This window comes from Python bivittatus, unplaced genomic scaffold (assembly GCF_059951505.1).
Source record: "Python bivittatus isolate LINGU-HERP-01145 unplaced genomic scaffold, Pbiv_v1 ctg000980_np1212, whole genome shotgun sequence".
Taxonomy (NCBI): domain Eukaryota; kingdom Metazoa; phylum Chordata; class Lepidosauria; order Squamata; family Pythonidae; genus Python; species Python bivittatus.
In genome coordinates this window covers 3,354,549-3,375,810 of record NW_028277125.1, presented here as the reverse complement: position 1 = coordinate 3,375,810, position 21,262 = coordinate 3,354,549, and the positions used below count along the sequence as shown (strand labels likewise).

Below are 21,262 nucleotides of genomic sequence, written 5' to 3'. Positions count from 1 at the left end.
TCTGTTGAAATGTCAGAAGCCAGAGGAGATGCTGAACATGTTTTTCCAACTTTTGGTGGCAAAGCTTCAATTCCTGTTATTGCTCTTCACTTTTCTTATCAATAAATTACGCAAAATAGTAAAAAATGTCTGACTAATGATGTGACTAAGTTTCTTTACAGATAACATTTGATTTTTTTAAAGACTGTCTCCTTAAAAAGTCTTTCTTAAAGCATGCAATCTGTCTTTCCTGTATTATACAATTCCCTTCGCCCCCAGAGAATGCTGCAAGTAAACCCCACATCCTCCCTGCAAAATACCTTTCTTGCCCATCTGCAGACAACTCAAGCCAGTGTGTTGCTTCTACGTTTTGTTCAACATGTTGCATAGTTCTGCCATAAAATATAACATAGGAATAGCTACAGGAAACTGAGAAAGCTCTGTTCTCGTAAAGGAGGACCAACAAATTCTCAGCTAAGTGTAACTTGTAAAGGAAGAGAACACTGATGTTGTTATAACCAATCTATCAACCAATGACATTATATACACCAGAGAGCTAGAACACCTGCCAAGATGTTTCACTTTAAGCTTCTAGTTTAAAACTTTTGTATAAATCAGGAAACTTAGAAATTTGGAAATTCTCAGATGTCTTATGCTACAGGTGGACTATTTTAAATCTAAACAACCACAAGGGCCAAAGTGCTACTTTGAGAAATAATTTTGCCTTTTATATTGCTTCACCAACTTAAAACAAGGCGGCTTTCCCAGGAAATCCAACCTTTAGTTGCTAAGGGCCCAATAACAATGAGAGGTGTGTACGGGAAAGGTGGTTGTTAACGGGGACAACAGCACAAGACCGACTTCCTGAGATAGAAAAGTATGACAATGCAGAAGACACAAAAAGAAATATGGCACCCATACAAACTGTCAGGCTTGGTTCAGTGGCTACAAACACAAGCTCTCCTTCTCCGTGACCATGATCCTCATCATCCAGATATTTTAAAAATGCAAACGCATAAGCAGACGTTGAGCAGTCGTTCCTCCTAGGAAGTTTAAGCAATTAACATATTGAATCAACATCCAGCCACTGACAGAAAGACCTATACTATTTTAGGATGTACAACACAAACCAAAGTATGGGGTAGACCACGATGGCTTGCGTAGCCATCCTCCAATCAACGGACTGGAAAAGGATCTGTCCAAAGCAGGGCTTTCAAGATAAGAGGTCAGAGCTGAAAGTGAGAACTGGAAATGGGAACCAAGGCACCTCAGATATTATCAAGTTTAGCATCGACATCTGCTTTTTCAGAAGCTGATCACCAAGGCAGGATTCAGTGATCCCAATCTGAGCATATTCTCAGCATCGGTCTCCCTTAAAAACAGTTATTTATCCTCCCCCCCAGCACAAAACTTACAAATCCATTTGAATATGGATGAACACTGGACTCAGCAGATCAAAACAGCTGAACCTAAAGTTTCCTGGGTGGATTTGTAAAAGAGGTCTGATGTTTCCATAGTTGAGAAACTGGTCAATGTCCAGCAATGTAAGATAATCATGCAACACAAGGTCATTTTACACTGTATGTGGTTACCTTTTCCTTTGCCTGAACGTGATTCATAAGGCCTGGATTATCATTATCTCTTTCTTTTCAAAATTTAGTCATCGTGCATTTACCACAGAAATTCATGTTCCCAGGACAATGACCAGAATAGCAGAACTGATAATGATGTAATTAAAAATAGAAAACTGAAGAGCTCACACACAAAATTAAACCACATTATCTTCTCCTTCAGTTTGCAGTTGCTGGATAGGTGCAGACATACTTGGATGAAACTGAGTTTCTGGATCCACTTCTAAGTCCGTTTCAGATTGGTTTTGCAACTGAAATGGGATTGGATTAACCCATGGAACAGTCTCTCCTGAAAAAAGGACTGGAGACGTGGGAGCTGCGTTGGCAATTCTGCTTTGGAATTACAATGACTTCCATTCTACTCCTCCGTGCTATTTAAAACCTACATGAGCTGAGGTATCACCAGGTATGCAGATAACTTCCAGGTTTATCTCAAGAGATGATGATGTGAACTACCTCATGGTCACGATCATTGACCAGATGAGGACCAATATTCAGACTTAATCCAGGCAAGATGGAGTTACGCTGGGAGAGTTGTTCATTTGCCCAAGCGAGGGACGCTTAACCTTTCCCATATGGACCTGCATCCCCTCTAACTGTAATGGGCAGTAAGAATAACCCTGAGGAAGAGCTGCAACCAAGGCAATGGTCAAATACATGAAACATGAGTCTGGGGAAGAAATGTAATTTGAGTAAACATCTCAGACTGGCAAGATTCTGTTACTGTAATGTTATAATAAAAGTAATATTAGCATTCATAACTCTGGCATCCTAATCTGGCCTACACTGAAGGGCTGATACTCAGACAGGGAGGACACAACCCATATACCTCATGCAGCTCCTAGTTTAAAAGGGGCTTTTAAATTCATTCATATCTAAACTTTTTTTGTCAGCTAGCAGTCTGTGAACTTATTTGCAAGGTTATGGGACATCCACACATCCCAGCATAATGCTGCCATTGCTCTCCAAGGTCTCAGGCAGAGTTTTTCCCCCCAAGATACTTTTAAACTGGGCATTAAATTTGATCCACCCAAATATAAACTTTTGTTGCTGAGCTGTGAGTCTTTTCAGTGACTGTTCAATTCAGAAGAAAAAGGCAGGTTTCCAGTGGTAAACTTGGCTATTTTAGTAACTGTATGCCAATCTCAAAGACCAATATTGTACACATATTGCTCTTTGGGTATTGAAAGGCACATGGTTGTTCCCAAGGAACGCATCCAGCGAAGACGGTGGCTCGAGACCCATTTCCGTTGACAGCAACTCAAGTCCTAAAGGTTATCAGTATTGAAAAGCTGTGGTGAGGTGAAAGAATCTAGGCTCAAAGCTTACTCAGAGAGGAAAGGAACTGCTTACACTCAGAGAAGGGAGTAAGAGCAGAAGAAATCCACGAGGAGGGTGTGCCAGAAACTAAGCAGATGAGGAACAACCTATCCATTCCATCCATGGCACACCGAGTGTAGACCAGGTGGAATCAAGGGAGGCAAGGCAAGGCAAGGCAAATGCAGAGACCAGTTCAACAGAGGAAATGTTAGTTTGGAGCCCTCTGCTTTGAAAACTTCCAAGAAGATACTGCATGAGCATCTATAAAGAAAACTCTAAGTAAAGACCATTTCCTCCTCATGGAAGGCACCTGAGATGGATGGCCAACCAGGTTGCTTCCTACTCTGATTCTTTATAATAGATGTTTTCTTTCACTGATTCAGTTGGATCTGTATCACTCAGCTTCTCTTTACTCTTCCACGTGCAATCCAGCATTCTACTAGTTCAGAATACAAATTCTGCTCATGAACTCCTGAGAGTGAGCAATGCCATTCCTACGTCTGGTTGCAATATCTAGCCAAGCACAGCACCTGCATCCATTGGGCCAAGAACCCTGAGCTATAAACTCCTGAGTTGTCAAACAAAGAGAAAAAAAACAACTTGGAATGCATTATGCAACATCACAATACATTATTTAAAAGAGATGACTTGTATAAACTTACAAACCTGCAACCTCTAAGAAATCTCTAAAAAGCCACCATTAACAAGCTTAGCTTGTTTCTTATGAAGATTTCAAACTGAGCCTCGCAATAAGTAACAACATTTCTTGAACTAGATAACCTCACGTACAATCAAATCGGGTACATTTGTAAAACTGCTAACTTGCATGGAGAATAAAGCTGAATCCTGGTTTTACTCAGTACTACTGATTTTACTCAGTACTGGTTTTATTCAGTACTACTTCTCTTTTATTGATACTGATTTTCTTTTTGGTTTTTAGCTGAATTATGGAATATATCTGGACTAAAATAGAACCTAACCCACAGTTATATAACAGTAGAACTCCTTCCTTCCAAAAAGGTAAAAAGGACATGGAGGATTGCTCCCCCATTCAGTTGCCCTGACCTCAGCTTCCGGATGTCTATACTCCACATTCTAAAGTGCTCCAAAGAGACCACTAAAATGTTTAGCCTCTTAACTCTAAAGAATGCTGAAAAACAGCGATCATTCGAACATAAGCTTCCCTGCCTTCTGAAAAAGATGAGATTGGCGATCCCTAATTTACGAGGCCAGATGTCAGGGCAATCTTGATGGACTGATGCTTAGATGCTCATATACCATCCTTCCTCGCAACTGACAGAACTCAAAACCTCCTTACTCAAATGAAGTGTTCAACGTTCATTAAACAAGCACACCTCAACGAAAGGCCTTGCCAAAACAAAAGCATCTTCAGAATTCCTCCTCCTCTATCTTCTTTGGCAGGTCCTCTCGCATACCTCCGTGGCTGAAGATCTGTCACTCACCTTTGGGCAGAGAATTTCTGTCTGCTGGATCATGATAAGGGCAGATGCAATCAGAGCCCCTTGACGCACATAGTTGACAGGATCGTTTGTCATTGGTTCCAACAAATTAATTGCTTCCTATTGGGGAGAGAGGGAGAGAAAAAGGACACAAAATAATAACCTTATTACCTTTAAACACCAGGCTTTCGTCAGGATTATCAGATTAGGATATTCAAGCAGGGGATGGAATGAAGCAGTCTCATTAGGTGGATAGATGTTGGCCACCAAAAAGGGCATTTGCTCGATATGCACTCCAAAGATCAAACTTTTCAATTTCTTGAAAACAGGGCTGGAAGGAGTGTGAAGAAAGCAATTTGTTTCACATTAGAACAATGCTTGTTTTAGATATCACCAGGCTCTGTGGCTTCTGTTTTTAATGCTGCTGGACTCAAGCCTACTTCTGAGAAAATCCTCCTCTTACCTGTCCTCACTTTCTCTTTCCTTGAAGGGTCCTCTAAATTAAACCTTCTTAAGAAGTTGGGGTGAGGCAAGAACAGAAAAACAATCAACATGGAAATCTGCCTTCCCCAATTGGGTGCTCCCTAAATACATGATCTCTGCTAATTCTCCACTGAGATAGCTAAAGATTCCCTATTCAGAGCACCTGGACCACGAGAAATATCCTACGTTTACACAATGCTCCTTCCAAAAGGAGAACTCAAAATGCATTTGAAACCCTAACTGGTGCTAAAAATAATAATCAGAGAGAGCATGTGCTCTCTCTGGATCCCTTCTCTTAAGGACTGTCATCTTTGGGAACTATGGAGATGAGTTTTGTCAGTTCCTGTCCTCATGCTTCGGCAAAATATACCTCCCAAGATTAGGTTGACTCTTACCCTACTTTTTTTTTTTTTGGAAAGCCATTAAAAATGATTTTTCCATAGAGTCTTGGAATAAATCAGTGAAGAGGGAGACACTCCTGTTATGGATTGGACATTGCAGCTGTTCCTCAGGACACTGTTGCTCTGTTTTGTTGCCTATGACAGTTTCTATTTTAATGTTGTATTTAGAGTTTTTTCTGTTGATGTAGGCTGCTTTGAGCATTGTTAGATTGAGTAACATAGAAACTGTAGTAAATAAATAAAATAGAAAAGCAACTTTTTTTTTACACTAAGTTGTTAAAACTGAGGACATAAAGACTCTTATAGTATAATTTAGGGTGACATAGAACGAATCAAGGAGGAATCCTGGGATACATCTGAGTCTGTACTGAGGTGAGTTCCAAGGACAGTTAGAAATGTGAATATTATGTGTGCCAAATTAAAGCCCTATTCAGTAACAAGCGCCTTCCCACTCAAGGTTGGAGAATGGACTAGGGCCACATAGTGAACTCATATGTTAATAAAATGCAGACAAATGCCAAGGACAGATCAAATTCTTTTATGGCTTTCTTTTCTCTGCTTGAGCTTTCCAACATCTTCGTTTTAATTATGCAAAGTTACCTTTTATAAGCGGAGTTGTATTTCTGTGCACTTATGGGTCCTGACCTAATCTCTAACATTGTGTGAGCTCAAGACTATTTATAGAGGAACAAGGAGGAAAGCACCTCTTCAGTTTAACTAAAAGCTTAACTTTATTTCCAATCTTTTCAGTTCTAACGTATTAACTCAGCCTTCAATATATGTTGATGCAAGAAGATACACGGTGATAAACAAGTGCCCAAGATCTTTTATTGTAGAAATAAACAATAAAAGTGCAAAACTACAGCCAGGCAGGTTGTTATCCTGACTATACAAAAGATAAAGAGAAATAAAACAGACTTGGACTGCTTGTGATAAATTACTGCCCATTTTCGTCCAGTAAAGGGAAATGTTGTCAGTGAGAGAGGGGGTCCAAGTAGAGTTTCTCTACCCTCTCTATTCCACAGGTTCTCAGACTACATCAGTCTCCAGAGGGATTCTGGCCAAAAGGAGGATCTGAATGTCCAGAAGTTCAAGCTCTTTCAAGAAAAGTTGAGCCAAAGAATATGTGTCATGGATAAATAAAAATGGTGGATTGCGTAAGCAGAGATCAATTCAAGAAGACAATCCAAGAGAATGACTGGGCAGAATAATTATGGAGCAAACTTTAGATCAGTGTTTCTCAACCTTGGCCACTTAAAGAGGGGTGGACCTCAACTCCCAGAATTCCCCAGCCAGCATGGCTGGCTGGGGAATTCTGGGAATTGAAGTCCACAGGTCTTAAAGTGGCTACGGTTGAGAAACACTGCTTTACATGATGGACTAAAGCAGACATGAAGGGATTTTTTTTAAGAAGTCTGGAGCACAATTTGTAAAGTGGAGGCAGTAGGTGCTCTGTTATACACTCTAGTAACAGGAAGAAAAAATTTCCAGAGAGAGAGGAAAGGAATATCATTAATCACAGGATGGGAGTGCTGTGAAAGAATGAGATGGTCCACCAGAGGCATCTGTTTTCTCACAGGGAAGCAATGTTCCATGAAGCTTCCCCAATTCAAGTCCACCATAAATCAATGGCTCTAAGTATTCCTAAATTTGAGCTTTGATGATGCCTCTCTTTTCTAGAAAATGAAATTGTTACGATTTAATAACAAGGAGTATAACTTTAGGAACAAGGAGATTGTTTTTCATTTTGCCTTTTTAATCTTCAATATAGAGAGCCAGTTTGGTGTAGTGGTTAGGCATTGGGCTAGAAACGGGGAGGCCATCCTGCTTTAGGCACAAAGCCAGCTGGGTGATCTTGGGCTAGTCATTCTCTCTCAACCCTAGGAAGCAGGCAATGGCAACTTCCAAAATCTTGCCAAGAAAACTGCAGGGACCTGTCCAGACAGTTGCCAGAAGTCAACAGTGACTTGAAGGCACCCAAAAAAAACAAAACAAAAACCCTTCAATACAGAAATGTTTTTTAGGAGGCATTCTGTAACAATGGCTCATTGGACTGAGGCTCATTTTTGATGTACATTAACTGGACCATCTGCTTTCTCCAGAGCTTCTTCCAAACATAATTGCTCCAGCCCTTGGACTTTAGTGGAAAAAGAAGGACAGCACTCTGTGTACATCTGCCCTTACCTTGTTTCCTGTTCCAGCACAGCAGATACCCAAGGCCATGGCTGCTCCATAACGGACATGAGGGTTATAACTTTCGGACAACAGGGAAACAACACTTGGACATTGTTCAGGAGTCCTAAACAGGGAAATGAAGGCAATAATGAAGTTTTACTGAACAGCAGGAATAAACATTATCTCTGCACGCTGAAAATGCGGAATAAAAACTTCGCAACCAAAAAGAAAGGACCACATAATTCAGTGAAACGGAGCTTGAATTTTTCTGCTGCCTCTGGCTAGGAACCCTGACTAGTAATGTAAATAAGGAGGTGAAGTGAACAGAGGGTCAGAGCTAAGACAAGCTGTACCAGATTGTTATGAAAGGCAGCACAGGTATGAGGACTATAAACTCTCCCACATATAAAGCGATTTGTCACCTTGTTCTCAAACAAAGCTCAAAAGTTGGCAAAAAAATGAGCTGCTGTAAAGATGCAAAATGACAAGGCCTTGAATAAATGAACCCAGAAGTTAAAGGACAAACACATTTTTAAGGTCCACATGCCAACATATTGGTACCATCTGGGTATTTATTCAAGCAGCAGATTCCTAGAAAAGATCAACAGTCTTGATTTTTTATTTTTTCCCTGAAGACAAGCTCATCCATCAGAATCAATATCTGCTTATATTCATCAACATATGCAGTAGCTAAAAAATTACTATCCATCTGATTTGGAGTAGTAGATTGTTGATTTACGTTCAGTATCACATCTGAAAGGGCTTGTCTTTCTAAGAAAAATACAGGTAGTCCTCGACTTATGACCATTCATTTAACAACCACTCAAAGTTATGACAGCATTGAAAAAGTGACTTGTGACTGGTCCTCACACTTATGACCATCGCAGCATCCCTGTGGTCATGTGATCGAAATTCGGGTGCTTGGCAACCAGCATGTATTTATGCCAGTTGCAGCATCCTGGGGTCATGTGATCGCAATTTGTGACCTTCCCAGGGGGCTTCCAACAAGCAAAGTCAATGGGGGGAGCCGGATTTGTTTAATGACCGTGGAAAAAAGGTTGTAAAATCGGGCATGACTTAATGACCGCGTTGCTTAGTGACAAAAGTTCCAGTCCCAATGTGGTCATAAGTCAAGTATGTAAAAGACTTTGGACATTTTAATTGCTGAAGGTAGGATTTTATATATACCTAGATAGGATCCAAGGTGCAGACTGTGCAGAGAGGCTTCAGAGGCAATCCAACACATATAGGTAATCCTCAACTTACAACCACAATTGGGACTGGAACTTCTGTTGCTAAGTGATGAGGTTGTTAAGTGAGTCACGCCCAATTTTATCACCTTTTGCTACGATCAAGTGAATCATGCAGTCATTAAATGAATCAATCCAGCTTCCCCATGAATCAATCCATTCATGTTAAATGAATGGTCATAAGTCAAGGACTACCTGTAGCGGTAGGGTGAAAGACACAGGCAGGAACAACATACACTGAATGGAACAACCAAGTAGCTGGCATTGCGTATAGGAACATCTGCACAATATATGGGCTAGACCTCCCAAGTCCAGATGGGAGATTCCACAGAAGGTCGTGGAGAATATCAGGGCTAAGATCCTGCAGGACTTCCAAATCCAGACAGGCCCGCAGGTACGGGACAATGAACCAGACATCATGGTAGCAGACAAGGCTCAGAAGAGTGGTGGTGATAGATGTAGTGGTGCCAAGTAACAGCAACATCAGGAAGGAGTATGAGAAGATGGAGAAGTACCAGGGCCTGAAGGAGGAACTAGAGAGGATGTGGAAAGTAAAGGCCAAAGTGGTCCCAGTGGTGATAGGAACACTTGAGGCTGTGACTCGTAGGCTGGGAGAGGGGCTCCAAAAGATCCCAGGAGCAACCTCAGAGCTCTCCATCCAGAAGAGTGCAGTGCTAGGAACAGCTAAGATACTGTGCAGAACCCTCAAACTCCCAGATCTCTGGTAGAGGACCCAAGATTGAGGAAGACACATACCTATACCTACACACATACACACACACACATTTTAAGTAGCCTGTCTTCCTTTTTTCCTTTTCACATTCCACATTATGCTTGTAATTATTTTGTCTAAGTGGATTGTTGGTCTGGTTCTTACACAGTACCAGGCCACACATAATGCCTCCAGCACAGGGTGATGTAACCAACTCGCACCTCTGTGGCTTATTTAACAAACCATCATTAAAATCATTTGCTGTTTCTTCCTCTAAAATTCAGGAAAGCTTAGTTAAGTTTATAAAAACAAGTGGAAGAAAACGGCTTGTGTAAAATCAAAAGGCTATTACTGCTTATTTCACTCTTGAACAAGATTTTAGAACAAAATGCCTTTGAAACAAAATGCTTTCAAAATATATTTTATATTGTTGGGTTATTCTTCAGGAGTTAATATAAGTCCCAAACTGCAGGACTATGACCAAAGAGAAAAATTATGTCTGACTATTGTTTCCAACTTCAATGATAGAAGCGGCTGAATTTTTTAATAAATCAATATAAAAGCGCTTAGAGAAGGGAAAATGGATTGTAAAGCAAAGCATTTGTAAACCAAAGGAAAGAGGGAAAAACCTGAGGGAAGAAACATCAATATCCAACTGGCCTAGTTTGTTAAATATTAACAAGCCCATCTTCCTCAGCACACCAGCCATACATTGCAATGAACCTGATGTTTGGGAAGTTTTCCATACTGTGGTTTCAATGCAAGAACATATGTGCAAATACGCAAGTAATTTGACCCAAATTCAACAATTCTTCCACTTCGGACTTGGACTTCTACCCCACAAACAGCTAAGCAGTCTCTGAAGAACAACCAGCTGATTGCAACCCTGTTCCAACTCTGCACTTTTCTTTTAAAAAAGACAAGCATTTGTAGGAGAAATTTCTCTCACAAATCTCCCCAAGAGTTTGTTTAAGAGTGGAGATCAGCAGACAATATAGTTGAAGTATAGACTGTTTAATTTCAGTACCGGAAGCAGCGAGGCTAACCTAAAAAAGATAGAAATGCAAGCTCTCTATGTAGAGTTATGCAAATTAGAATATAAATGTGATTGGGCCTAGTAGCACAGTATTTGGATATAGCAACACATAAGGTGTTTAATAATTAGGGTGGAACTAAGAGGTATTGAGGGCAGGATTACAAAGACAATGGTGGCTTCGAGAAAACAAAGAGGCAGCATTTCATGAACATACTTTTTTTCCTAGAGAGCTACTGTTATATCGTCCTTGGTTCCCAGTGCTTATACTTGCCTCCTAGTATTTTCTCCCAGTTTTAATCAACATTTCTTGACCCTCTAAATATTTCATAGTTGAGCTGAAGGTTTTATTGTTTCAAGTCCTTGGGAAGGTAATTAAGGAAGAGATGCTTCTGCTTTTTTTCAATTGCTCTAACCAACATACCTTCTCCTACATACAGGTAGTCCTCAAGTTACGACCATTCAAAGTTACAGAGGGACTGAATGAATGGTACTTATGCCCGGTCCCCAAAGTTATGGCTGTTGCACCACTCTCACGGTCACATGATCAAAATTGGGGCACTTGGCAGCCCACCCGCAGTTACGACCGTAGGGGCTTCGACTCCTCCCTGCCTATCTCCCCCCCATCTCTGCCCCTTTTGGCTGCCCCGCACAATGGCACTTCGTAGAGGCCCTTTAGTAGTCTCAGCTGCCCGCCACTGCCACTGGGTCTCTTCTTCAGCCCCAGCCCCAGCCCCAGCGCCACCGCTGCTGAGGAGGGCCACCTCAAGCCCTGAGCCATGACCAGTCGCCACAGTACCACAGCACCAAGCCCCAGCCACCCTCACTGCCCTGCTCTCCACAGGCCCTGTTGCCCCCGAATGACCTTTGCCGTCTTCTTCCTCCCACTGTTGACAAGGTGCGCCTGGCCTGGCCCTATGTGAGGCAGCTGCTGGCTGCACCAGACTTTCTCCCAAGGCTGCATTCGCCATTTTCGTGATGCTTTAGAAAGCTACCAAGACCTTCTGAAACCTTATGAGCACCCATCATTCCCCAAATTTGATTAGTCCTAATAAACATATGGATTTAATTCATTAGATCAGCGTTTCTCAACCTCAGCAACTTTAACATGTGCGGACTTCAACTCCCAGAATTCCCCAGGCCGCTCGCGCCATTCCCCAAATTGTGCACGCCTTTCTCGCAATGCTTCAGAAGGCCTCAGAAGCTCTATTTGGAGAACGGCATGAGCAGCCTCGGGAAGGCGGCCTGGCACAGCCAGCAGCTGCCTTGCATAGGGCCAGGCTGGGCGCATGTCAGCAGCCAGAGGAAGATGATGGTGAAGGTCAGCTGGGCGTGGCAGGGCCTGCAGAGTGTGGGGCGATGGGGGCTTTGCACTGTGGCGCTGGGGTAGCTGGCTGCAGTGCTTGAGGCGGCACTCCTCAGCGGTGGTGCTGGGACTGAAGTAGAGGGCTGGTGGCAATGATGGTGGGCCGAGACTGCTGAAGGCCCCAGGCCTCTACTTCAACCCCAGCACTGCTGCCACGAAGTGCCGCTGTGCAGGGTGGCCAAAAGGCCAGAGATTGGGGGGGGAGAAAGGTGGGGGGGAGTTGAGGAGGGGGCAATCCCTTACCTTACCAAGGCTTGGGGCTGGGACAGACCAAGCCGAGAATGGCTTGGATCGGGGTGGGTCCTTGCCTAACGACTGGTGGGATTAGGTTAACGACGGCAATGAGGACTGCTGGGATTGCCATTGCTAAGCAATGTGGTCATGTGATGTTTCACCTAACAACCGCATTACTTAGCGACAGACATTCCGGTCCCAATTGCCGTCATAACTCAAAGACTAGCTGTATTCTGCAGTATAATGAAGGTGATAACTCCATAACGATTTCAACATAAGCTCTGCCAAGTGATGGTATTTTTTTAGGAATTAAGTTTTCATTCTATGACCAAGAGGTGGTGACATGGATCTGTTCCTGTCCCTGTTCAAAACTGCAAGGCCTGGTAAAATTCCATTTCCATACTCCTACAGAGCTTCCCAAAGCAACAATTGCCGCTACTTATTAAGTTCTCCATAATCCAAAGGCCGCATTCTCCATCTGATTTGGCTCTACCAATTGGCCAAATGACTGTTGGATATGCTGGATGGAAATTTTGATGTTGCAATCTCAGCATGGGTAGAAGGTGCCAATACATTGGAGATATAGCCCTTATTCCTAGATTAGCATCTATTTCATCAGATGCAATAAAGACAAATATGAAGCCACATTCTTTCAAGTCTTCCCTTCAGAAAAGACAAAACACCACACTTTCCCCCTGTGAAAATACTAACATTTCAAGGAAGAGGTGAGGAGGAAATTCAGGATTTTTTCATACCCTCAGATGACAAAGAGCTACTGCCAACTTGTAGAAGACTAACACAGATCACAGAACATGGTGACAAGATTTAATTTGCACTCTAGTCTTCTGAATTTGCTCAAAGTAGCTGTTTTTCAGAGGCATAGAATAGAAATTTACAAAACAAAATGTATTTACTGAACAACACCTATAAAATACAAAGCCCTTACACTTAAAAAAGGATGAATGTCCTGCTGCCACAATTATGTTGGTGTTACTATATTTCTGGTTTATAATAGTCTGATGGTATTTACCTGGGAGACAACATGGACCTTCAAAAGAGGGGCTCTTTTTTTAGAAATGCCTCTTAATCAAATTAGTGTTCTCTCTTTATTATGCCCTCTTGGGAGAGAAATGAGATTGGTTCTGTCCTTTTCTGGGGCATCCTCGCTCCTGCCAGCTTCCATTTGTTGATATGGAACTCCTCCATAGTATGGAGTCTTTCTGATTTGTGGAAGGTCGCCATGCAACTTAGAACTCCAACTTTCCAGGATTCAAAATGGCTGAAAGGAATGGGATCAATGGATGGAAATAATCACTATCCTGGTCTGTCCTTAGTAATAACTAGTAGCTCTTTCAAGGTCATTCCAATAATCTTTTTGATTCCATCCATCCATCTTGTGCTTTCTCCTGCCCTCCTTCTACTTCTCTGAAATTTGCTAACCTACTTTTTTCTAGTGTATCCACTCACATTACATGTAGATGAGTTTCTGCTTGCTGATCAGTTTCTTAAGGGAACAGACAGTCTTTATTTGGTGCCGGACTGAAGCTGGTTATTCTTGTGGTCCACAGTAGTCTTGGTAACTGTCTCCAAAGACATAACTCAAAGGCTCCTATCTTCTTTCTTACTTAACATCCAGCTTTCACAGCTCTACATCATCACTGAAAAGATCCCTGCTTTAACTGTTCCATCTTTTTTTCACCACTGAAATGTTATAATCCTTCATGATGTCATCTAAGGTCATCACTGCCTTCCTCCCTAGGATTAATTTCCTTTTTACTTCTCCAGCACATGTTGATCTTTATCACTGACTGGCCACTTCTTGGCTGGCATCATACACTGGTAATTTTGAGGAAGAACGCTCAAGCATGACTATGATCATCGGTGCATTATTTGGCTTGGAAGTCCATGTTATCATGCTCCACATTGTACTTGTTGGGATGAAGGGTGACAATGACTGGCTTTGCTAAGGTGGTCTTCTTATGCTACCTAGGGATTTAGGGATTGACCTCCAAGTTATAAAAAGAACAGTTACTAATACTGTTAACAAAAGAGTATTTTTATGAATTCCATGCCTAAGACAGTTTAGGGAAATCCAATGTCAAGCTTTTTAGACCAAGGGAGACCTTTCTCATTGTGTTCGTTTTGCTTACTGATGAACTCTAAACCCTGCAGATCTCTGAGCAACCAGAGTCTGCATTGCGGAGAACTCCGGAATGTGTTCCACATAAGTCAAAAAATGGTCTTCATGAGCAATAAATACATGCTCCAAATCAGTTTTCTCAACCATGTCATATACCTGCAGACATGCTCAATTAATAACATAAGATAACAAGAAAAGGAAATGTAGCCAACATTAGTCAACACCAACACCATTCACTCTCCATGCCTTCCAATCCTTGCTTTTACCACAGCCCCACAATGCTTCGAGCACTGCCTTGTTCTTTAAGCTTCTCACCTCTTGATTTCCAAATCAACTTATGATCTTTGAAAGGTTTTGAATATTTTAACTTGCTACTAATTGTACAGCTGGTTCCTGTTTAAATAAAATTGGATTGACAACCCCTAGGTAAATGTGTAGGGGGCGAAAATACAGAACTTTTTATTTAGCATATTTTACTTGAGAGAGCAGTGTATATAAGTTTATATCAGAGGGATTTTCATTTCATTGCAAAACTGTATGTTCAATCTGGTCTAATCTAATTTTCACTATTCAATTCCTTTGGAAGGTCAAACACAAAGTTCTGTCTCTTGGGGGAAAAAAACCCTTTAAGACATACTTTTCTCCCCTGTGCGAAAAATTACCTACTGAATTTTTGATCTAACAGTGTGCAAACATCAGATATACAATTCTTCAGATATAGAAGAAAAAGATAGCTCTAATGCACGAAACCAGAGGTCTGGATAACCCAATGTTAAAAAACAACTCCCTAAACTTTCCAAGCCACATATATGAAGCTTTTTTCCCCCCTCTTCACATTGATCTCAAACTCATAGTGGGATCTCTCACAAACCCCACTTTGAAGAACAGCCTGCAGTATCTTTAACTTTCACCTAATTATTCTAGTCATTGTTATTTGCCCAACCCCTTTTACGAATACATCTCTGGAATTCCTATCTGCTTTAAATGCAAGAGCCCGGCTGGAGAAGAAAAGTGCCAACTGATGGAGCATCCTGGTTTATGTACAATCTCCAGAGAGTTCAACAGCAGCACATGAAAGAAATAGTCCTTTCTGACAGTTTGTCTCATAGCAAAAGGTTTCCCCAGGAGCATTTCCACCTAAGCCTGCCTAATACCAAGCAAGAGACCAAGAATCCTGGACTCTAATTTCTTTTTAAAGACATTGTTGGTCAGTCGTCACATCTTCCTATTATGGAATTTCACAGATCAGTTGTACTCCGTGGCATCCATAGGTGGGTGAGTGTTAAACAGCGATAGCAATGCCCTACTCCATGCGCACATACAAAAGGGGCAGGGCTTCCATTTCAATGCTACAACTGCCATTTTACCTGTTTTAACCACCCCCCCAACAGATGCTGATGTTCGTGCTATGGCAGCATCTTCTGCTAAGCCGATCAAGTGTGGCTGATAAGATCAATCTAATTCAGGGTTCTAATTTCACAGTAGCCAGACATTAAACCCCACTGGAAGCTTCCAAGATAGGCATGTCGAAGTCAAAGGAATCCTTGAGTTTCTCTGTAACTAGCAGCCAAAACTGCTTCTAACAGTGGGTTAACACTTAGGCTAGTTCACACAAAACATAAAACCAGGAATTTTTTTGCCCAAGTTGGACTAAACATTAAAACATATCCTGAATAACAAACCACACTTCAGATATAATTAATGTTGGTCCTCCTAAGTTGACATCAACTTAAGACTGAAGGTGCCACCCATCCAAAGTTCAGGTGCACCTCCTCATCTGCTTGATGTTGTCCTGCATCATAGCTTTCAAGCCGTTCATGATTAAAAGTGCCCCGTTGTTTCTGTAATTTTTATTCAACTACTGTTTCAATTCTCTTTAATTTATCATACATTATTTTCGAATTGTTATCTGCTTTGGACTTTATTTTTAATGATGAAAAGTGGGTATTTTAAAAATAAATAAATTAGGAAACAACTATTTGACAATAAATCCCAGTATGAAACTATGGATTGAGGGTAGTTTATGACTCATGGCTTGTTTTAACCATTGTTTATATTTAAAGCCTAAATCAGGGCTTATACCGTGTTTGCTTTTGTGCTTTGTCCAAGCTCCTTATCACACAGAGCTGCAATTAGCTAAAATGAGCACTTCCTCAAGTTAAATTCCCTGCTCTCAATTCTTCCCCCACTTTCTTCCCATTCTGCTGGGCAGAAACTGCAGAGAAATCAATTCACCAACTTCTAAGCAGTACGTTTAGGATCAAAGCACAGTAAAAGCATACTATATTTCTGGATTATCTTTATAAACGTCATCAAGGATGTCAGGCACACTAGCACCTCGCAGACTCAGTGTTCCCTCTGTAAAATGGAAAGCTCAAATAGCTGGGCAGCTGGGAACACTTATCAAGCGAAGGACTAGACAATGCCCAAGTGGGCACTGGCACGTGTTGTAGGAGTCAGAATGCTGAGCAGATTACCATCCCAAAAGGTACTCTCCCAAAGTATATGGCATCACATGAACTGCTTCTGCTACAACCGAGGACTAGCGTGCATTTGGATGCAGGCATAATGCCCCATTTTGAAAAGTTACAGCAATTTGTTCCCTGCTCCTGTGCAAAAAAATGGTTTTTCACTAGCTCACAGAAACAGCAGAGAAGGGCTGAAGGTTGCAGATGCGGACAAAAAAGTACAGCGCGCTCTTTCCCTGATGCCAAAAAGCCACCCCAGACAAGGCACACATAAAAGAAAAGAGGTGGCTGAGTCGTCTGCTACTTTGCTTTTAAGCTCTGAAGCTGGAAGCATGGAACGAGTCAATCAACAGATGATATCGGCAGGCTGTGAACGGAGCTAGTGGACACAGAGAAGGCTGTGCAGAGAGGGAACAGGATGCAAGGAAGGGCTGGGAAGCACTGAGGGACTGATCAAGTACGTAGAAATTACTGAACGAAATGACAGCCGGACAAGGGGAGGGAAGCTTTGATTCAAGCTGTTCTCCTCCTCCTCTACTTGACACCAGAAAGCAATCAGCAGCCTCGTCACAAAGTGAAGCTGACCGCACTCCAAATTTCAGTTGCAAGAGTGAGTGGGTGGCTTTGAAGAAAGCAGGGCATTTTAAAGACATTCTAAAAAATTCAGGGTGTTATAAACCAGGAGCACGCAGATACGTGTGACGCTTTGGAGAAACGTCTCCAGTTCAAGTACCAAGAGAACTCTTCTAAATTCCAGAGAGAGGAAAAATAAAATCAAGGTAAGACTTTGCTTATTCCAAGCTACTGGTAGTAATTCTTGTTAGGAGAATGCGGAATAAGAATCAGATCAAACTTGGGGTACTGAAAAGCTTGCCAAAATAATAAGGGGCAAAGATGAAAGTCCGAAGGGAAATTGATGTTCATTAGAGGAAAGAAGATGGGAACAAGTCCACCGCAGATTCATTGTGGAGAAGGCTTAAGTCTATGATAACACTTTGCTCAAGAATCCACAATCCAACTCTAGTCAGTAATTATTCTTTTCCAAGCCAGATAAATGACTAACAACAATAGTTTTAGGGTGGAGACCCACGTTCTCTTACCTGGAATAAGCCCCACATAATGTGAAAAAGAATTACTTATGAACCAACAGGCACAGAATTATAGTTTTAGCGTCAATAATCTTCTCCTGAAATGTTACTTGTACTCTTACCTATTTTATTTTAATCTTTTCCCCCAAAAACAAATTCAACAGGAAAAAATGGGATTTTCACGTGTCAACTACTGAGGAAAGGGAGAGAAAAACTAGTGATTTTACTTTATTTTGCAATAAATCAGATAATGATCAAACTGTAATAATTCCAGTATCTCAATTAAAAAATGATGTTTTTATCACCTAGAGAGATCTCTTCAATACAAGTTCTAAATCTTGATGCCATATGTGAAGACGCAGAGTTATCTGCTACCTCCCTCTTCAACAATCATTTGATTTTTAAAGATTTCTTTTTCACAACCAACCCGACTACAAGGATCTATAAATACCAATGGGCCAACACTAGCAAGCACACATTTTTAAATTTACTTCATTTTTAAATTGACGTGGCTATCTAAGGAAGGGACAGGACAGAAACTTGGGGATAGCACTGATTGGAGCAGGACCTCCAGCAGAAGCAGATGAGACGTTTACATCATGCTGATCTTTCATCAAGATCAAATCAGGCTGCATAGGAAGACCAAGTTCTTAGATTCTGTGAAATGCTTAAGTAACAAACAAACTCTAAGGTCACCAAAATGGTCTTGCCTTTGAACACATCTGACCTCAGAAATGCATCCGTGCAGCTCAACTCTGGGGAATGGAATATACTACGCTGGGCTGCTCTGCTCATCCTGATTGTCATTATACCCACCATTGGAGGAAATATTCTTGTCATACTGGCCGTGTCTCTGGAGAAAAAGTTACAATACGCGACTAACTACTTCCTCATGTCTCTGGCGGTGGCAGATTTGCTGGTTGGACTCTTTGTGATGCCAATAGCCCTGCTTACTCTATTGTTTGGTAAGTACCAAACTCCGATCATCCAACAAATGTTTTAAGGGAGAAGTGCATTTCCTGGGTTCGCGGGTACACGAGTAAAGACCTGCGCATGTAGGTCAAAGCAATTAAGAGTTTTCTGATACCTTCTGCCCCTAAACTCACTGATTCCCACTGATGGGCATCAGTTCGTATTATTCATTTCTGATGTAAGAATCTGAAGGTAATTTGAAGGCTTGAGGTCTGGGTGGAAAGGCATGAATAAATTTAGCAAATAAACAATAAATCACTAATTTGGCCCACTAAGTAGTAAAAACTGGATTGGATTGGATAATGTAGGAATGATGATAATGATTCTGAATCTATCGAAGTGAGATGATCACAATACATACTTCAAAAGCTGGTTGTGGCGATAAAGAATTCTAACCATTTTGTGGCTCCTTAAATAACAAGCAAAACTATTATGGCATCAGCTTCTGTGGACCACGGAAGCATATACTATCACAGTTTGTTTAGTCTTCAAGTGTCGCTGCAACAGACTAACTTGGATCTTACAGATTCAGAGCTCAGCTCTGAAGACACTGAAAAGAAAAAACGTTCATGTGTTGAAGCAAGACAGCTCATTCTCACCAACCACTGTCAACTCTTAAGGTCAGCAAAGCCTCTCATAAGAATTGCGTTAACAGGGCAGTGTTGCTCAAAGGCAGAAATCTGCACTGCAAATGCACACAATACATCACACCTAACCTTTTGCCACTGAAATCCAACTGCTGCTCATGAAAGCTTAGACCTTCTAATGAAATGTATTAGTCAGAGAAGCTATTACCAGAATCCTCCAGATTTTTTGCCAATGGTGTAGTGTGCCTCTATTAAACAGGGGTTTAGGGGAAGGCCTGCATAGGATTAAAGAAATCTCAGTTGCTGAATAGGGATGTTAAACCTGCACTTGATCGGAGTTCTGCAGAAAGCACGATGTCCCATTTTTAGATAGTGTGAGCACCTGTCACATCTCAGAAGAAGAGTCCCCTTTCTGTGGAGGAAGGGAGTATGTCACTTGTTAAAGTAAGTTTAAAAATGCTGCCAGATAAACTAGGAGGACCCGATGAAGTTCAGCAAGTAATTGGCTAAATGTGCTCCCTATGAAAGGGCTTTCATAGAAAGATGTTTCCTGCACCAACCCCCTCCTTCCCCCCAAATATTCTGATCCTTCTCTGTACCGTTTCAGAAAAGCCCTGGCCGCTTCCACAGGTCCTCTGCCCTGTCTGGCTGTTCCTCGACGTCCTCTTTTCTACGGCATCCATTATGCACCTCTGCGCCATCTCACTGGACCGCTACATTGCCATAAAAAAGCCGATCCAGGCCAGCCAGTACAACTCACGGGCTACAACACTTATCAAAATAACAGTGGTGTGGCTGATTTCAATAGGTATGTGCAAGCACAGAGGGGGAAACTGGTTAACATTTTGAAGTTATGAAATAGCACCAGAGGTGGGATGGGGAAAGGAACATAATACTGCACAATGAAACGGGCAGTCTCAGAAGTGAGAGCCAGTCTCTGTTTGCTCACATTAAGTCCCTTCTTGAGAGCAATGCTGGGAGCTCTGAATTGAAACTGGAGTCTAAAGCAGAAAAAGCAGAGTCACATCCTCAGTCTGCTCAATACAGTTGTCTTATATTACTTGTCTGTCTCAAAGAATGTTACCATGTCTTTCTGACAGCTGTAGGGAGCCCTCATGCAGCTTTACTAAGATGAGTCTCACTGTAGCCTAATGCAACAGGATAACACATAAGAAATCCCTCAGGATCACATACAGCTGCTGTAGATCTTTCTACTACAAATGGTGGGCTTCTGGAACAGAATTCACACACTGCTAAGCACAGGGAAATCAAAACACTGGCTTCTTCTGCAGACATTAATTCAGGGCCAGCGAACATCAGGTTCTAGTACAGCCTTTCCAATCTTAATGCCCTTCTGGTTCAAGTCACAGAATTTTCAACCAGCCTGAAGTCTTTCCAGGGAAAGATGTCACTGCTAACATACCTTGAATCTTAAAAGAACTGAACAAGAGAAACAGAATGGCCCTTGATAGCTTCTTCTTTCTTCCTGATGAAGGCTATGACTTTAACTGCTGAGATGTAAAAAGTCTCTCCAATGTGGTGCTAGCAGAAGTGTTGGGCACTGCAACTCCCAAAGTTAAGAGATCAGTGAATCTGAATTAGTGATTCAAAGCTGCTGGCTGGCAATGTCTCTAAACCCAAGAGGCAGATAGCAGAAGATTCATTTACAGCAAATATCCAACTCAGTAAAAGTGACCTTCAAATCAGTTATTCTGCTGACAGTGGAGGATGAAAAACAATACTGCCCATTTGGCCAACCACTACACCCAAGATTAAAAAAAACCACTGCTTCCTGAAAAAGTATATTCAACAACAGATCACTTCTGAAGTCAAAGAAAGAAGTAGTTAATAAGGCAAGGCACTTAGAATCAATCTTTTAATGTCTGCTTTTTGTAGTATTATGCACACCATTTCCTTAACAATCATTTAATGCACTCAGTCTGACAAGAGTGACTTCTCATAA

The 21,262-nt window shown here is 41.6% G+C and overlaps 2 protein-coding genes across 5 annotated transcripts in view; one reads left to right on the top strand and one right to left on the bottom strand.

Moving 5' to 3' along the window:
- PSMD1 (proteasome 26S subunit, non-ATPase 1) overlaps positions 1-21,262 on the bottom strand; it is a 106,575-nt gene that overhangs the window by 42,643 nt on the left and 42,670 nt on the right. Inside the window, exons 17-18 of the mRNA XM_088132672.1 lie at positions 7,459-7,573; positions 4,394-4,510 (exon numbers count right to left, since the gene is read on the bottom strand). Coding sequence (XP_087988798.1) covers positions 4,394-4,510; positions 7,459-7,573 — 232 coding nt within the window. The remainder of the gene's footprint in view (positions 1-4,393; positions 4,511-7,458; positions 7,574-21,262) is intronic.
- The window catches only part of HTR2B (5-hydroxytryptamine receptor 2B), a 31,657-nt gene continuing 27,116 nt past the window's right edge, over positions 16,722-21,262 (top strand). For 2 of the 4 annotated variants that reach the window (XM_088132673.1, XM_007440094.3), the window contains exons 1-3: positions 16,725-17,431; positions 18,050-18,705; positions 19,907-20,107. In XM_088132673.1, coding sequence (XP_087988799.1) covers positions 18,441-18,705; positions 19,907-20,107 — 466 coding nt within the window. In that variant the 5' untranslated portion in view covers positions 16,725-17,431; positions 18,050-18,440. Of the gene's footprint in view, positions 17,432-18,049; positions 18,706-19,906; positions 20,108-21,262 lie in introns of all 4 variants that reach the window. The other 2 variants (XM_025174328.2, XM_025174329.2) reach the window with 2 other exon arrangements.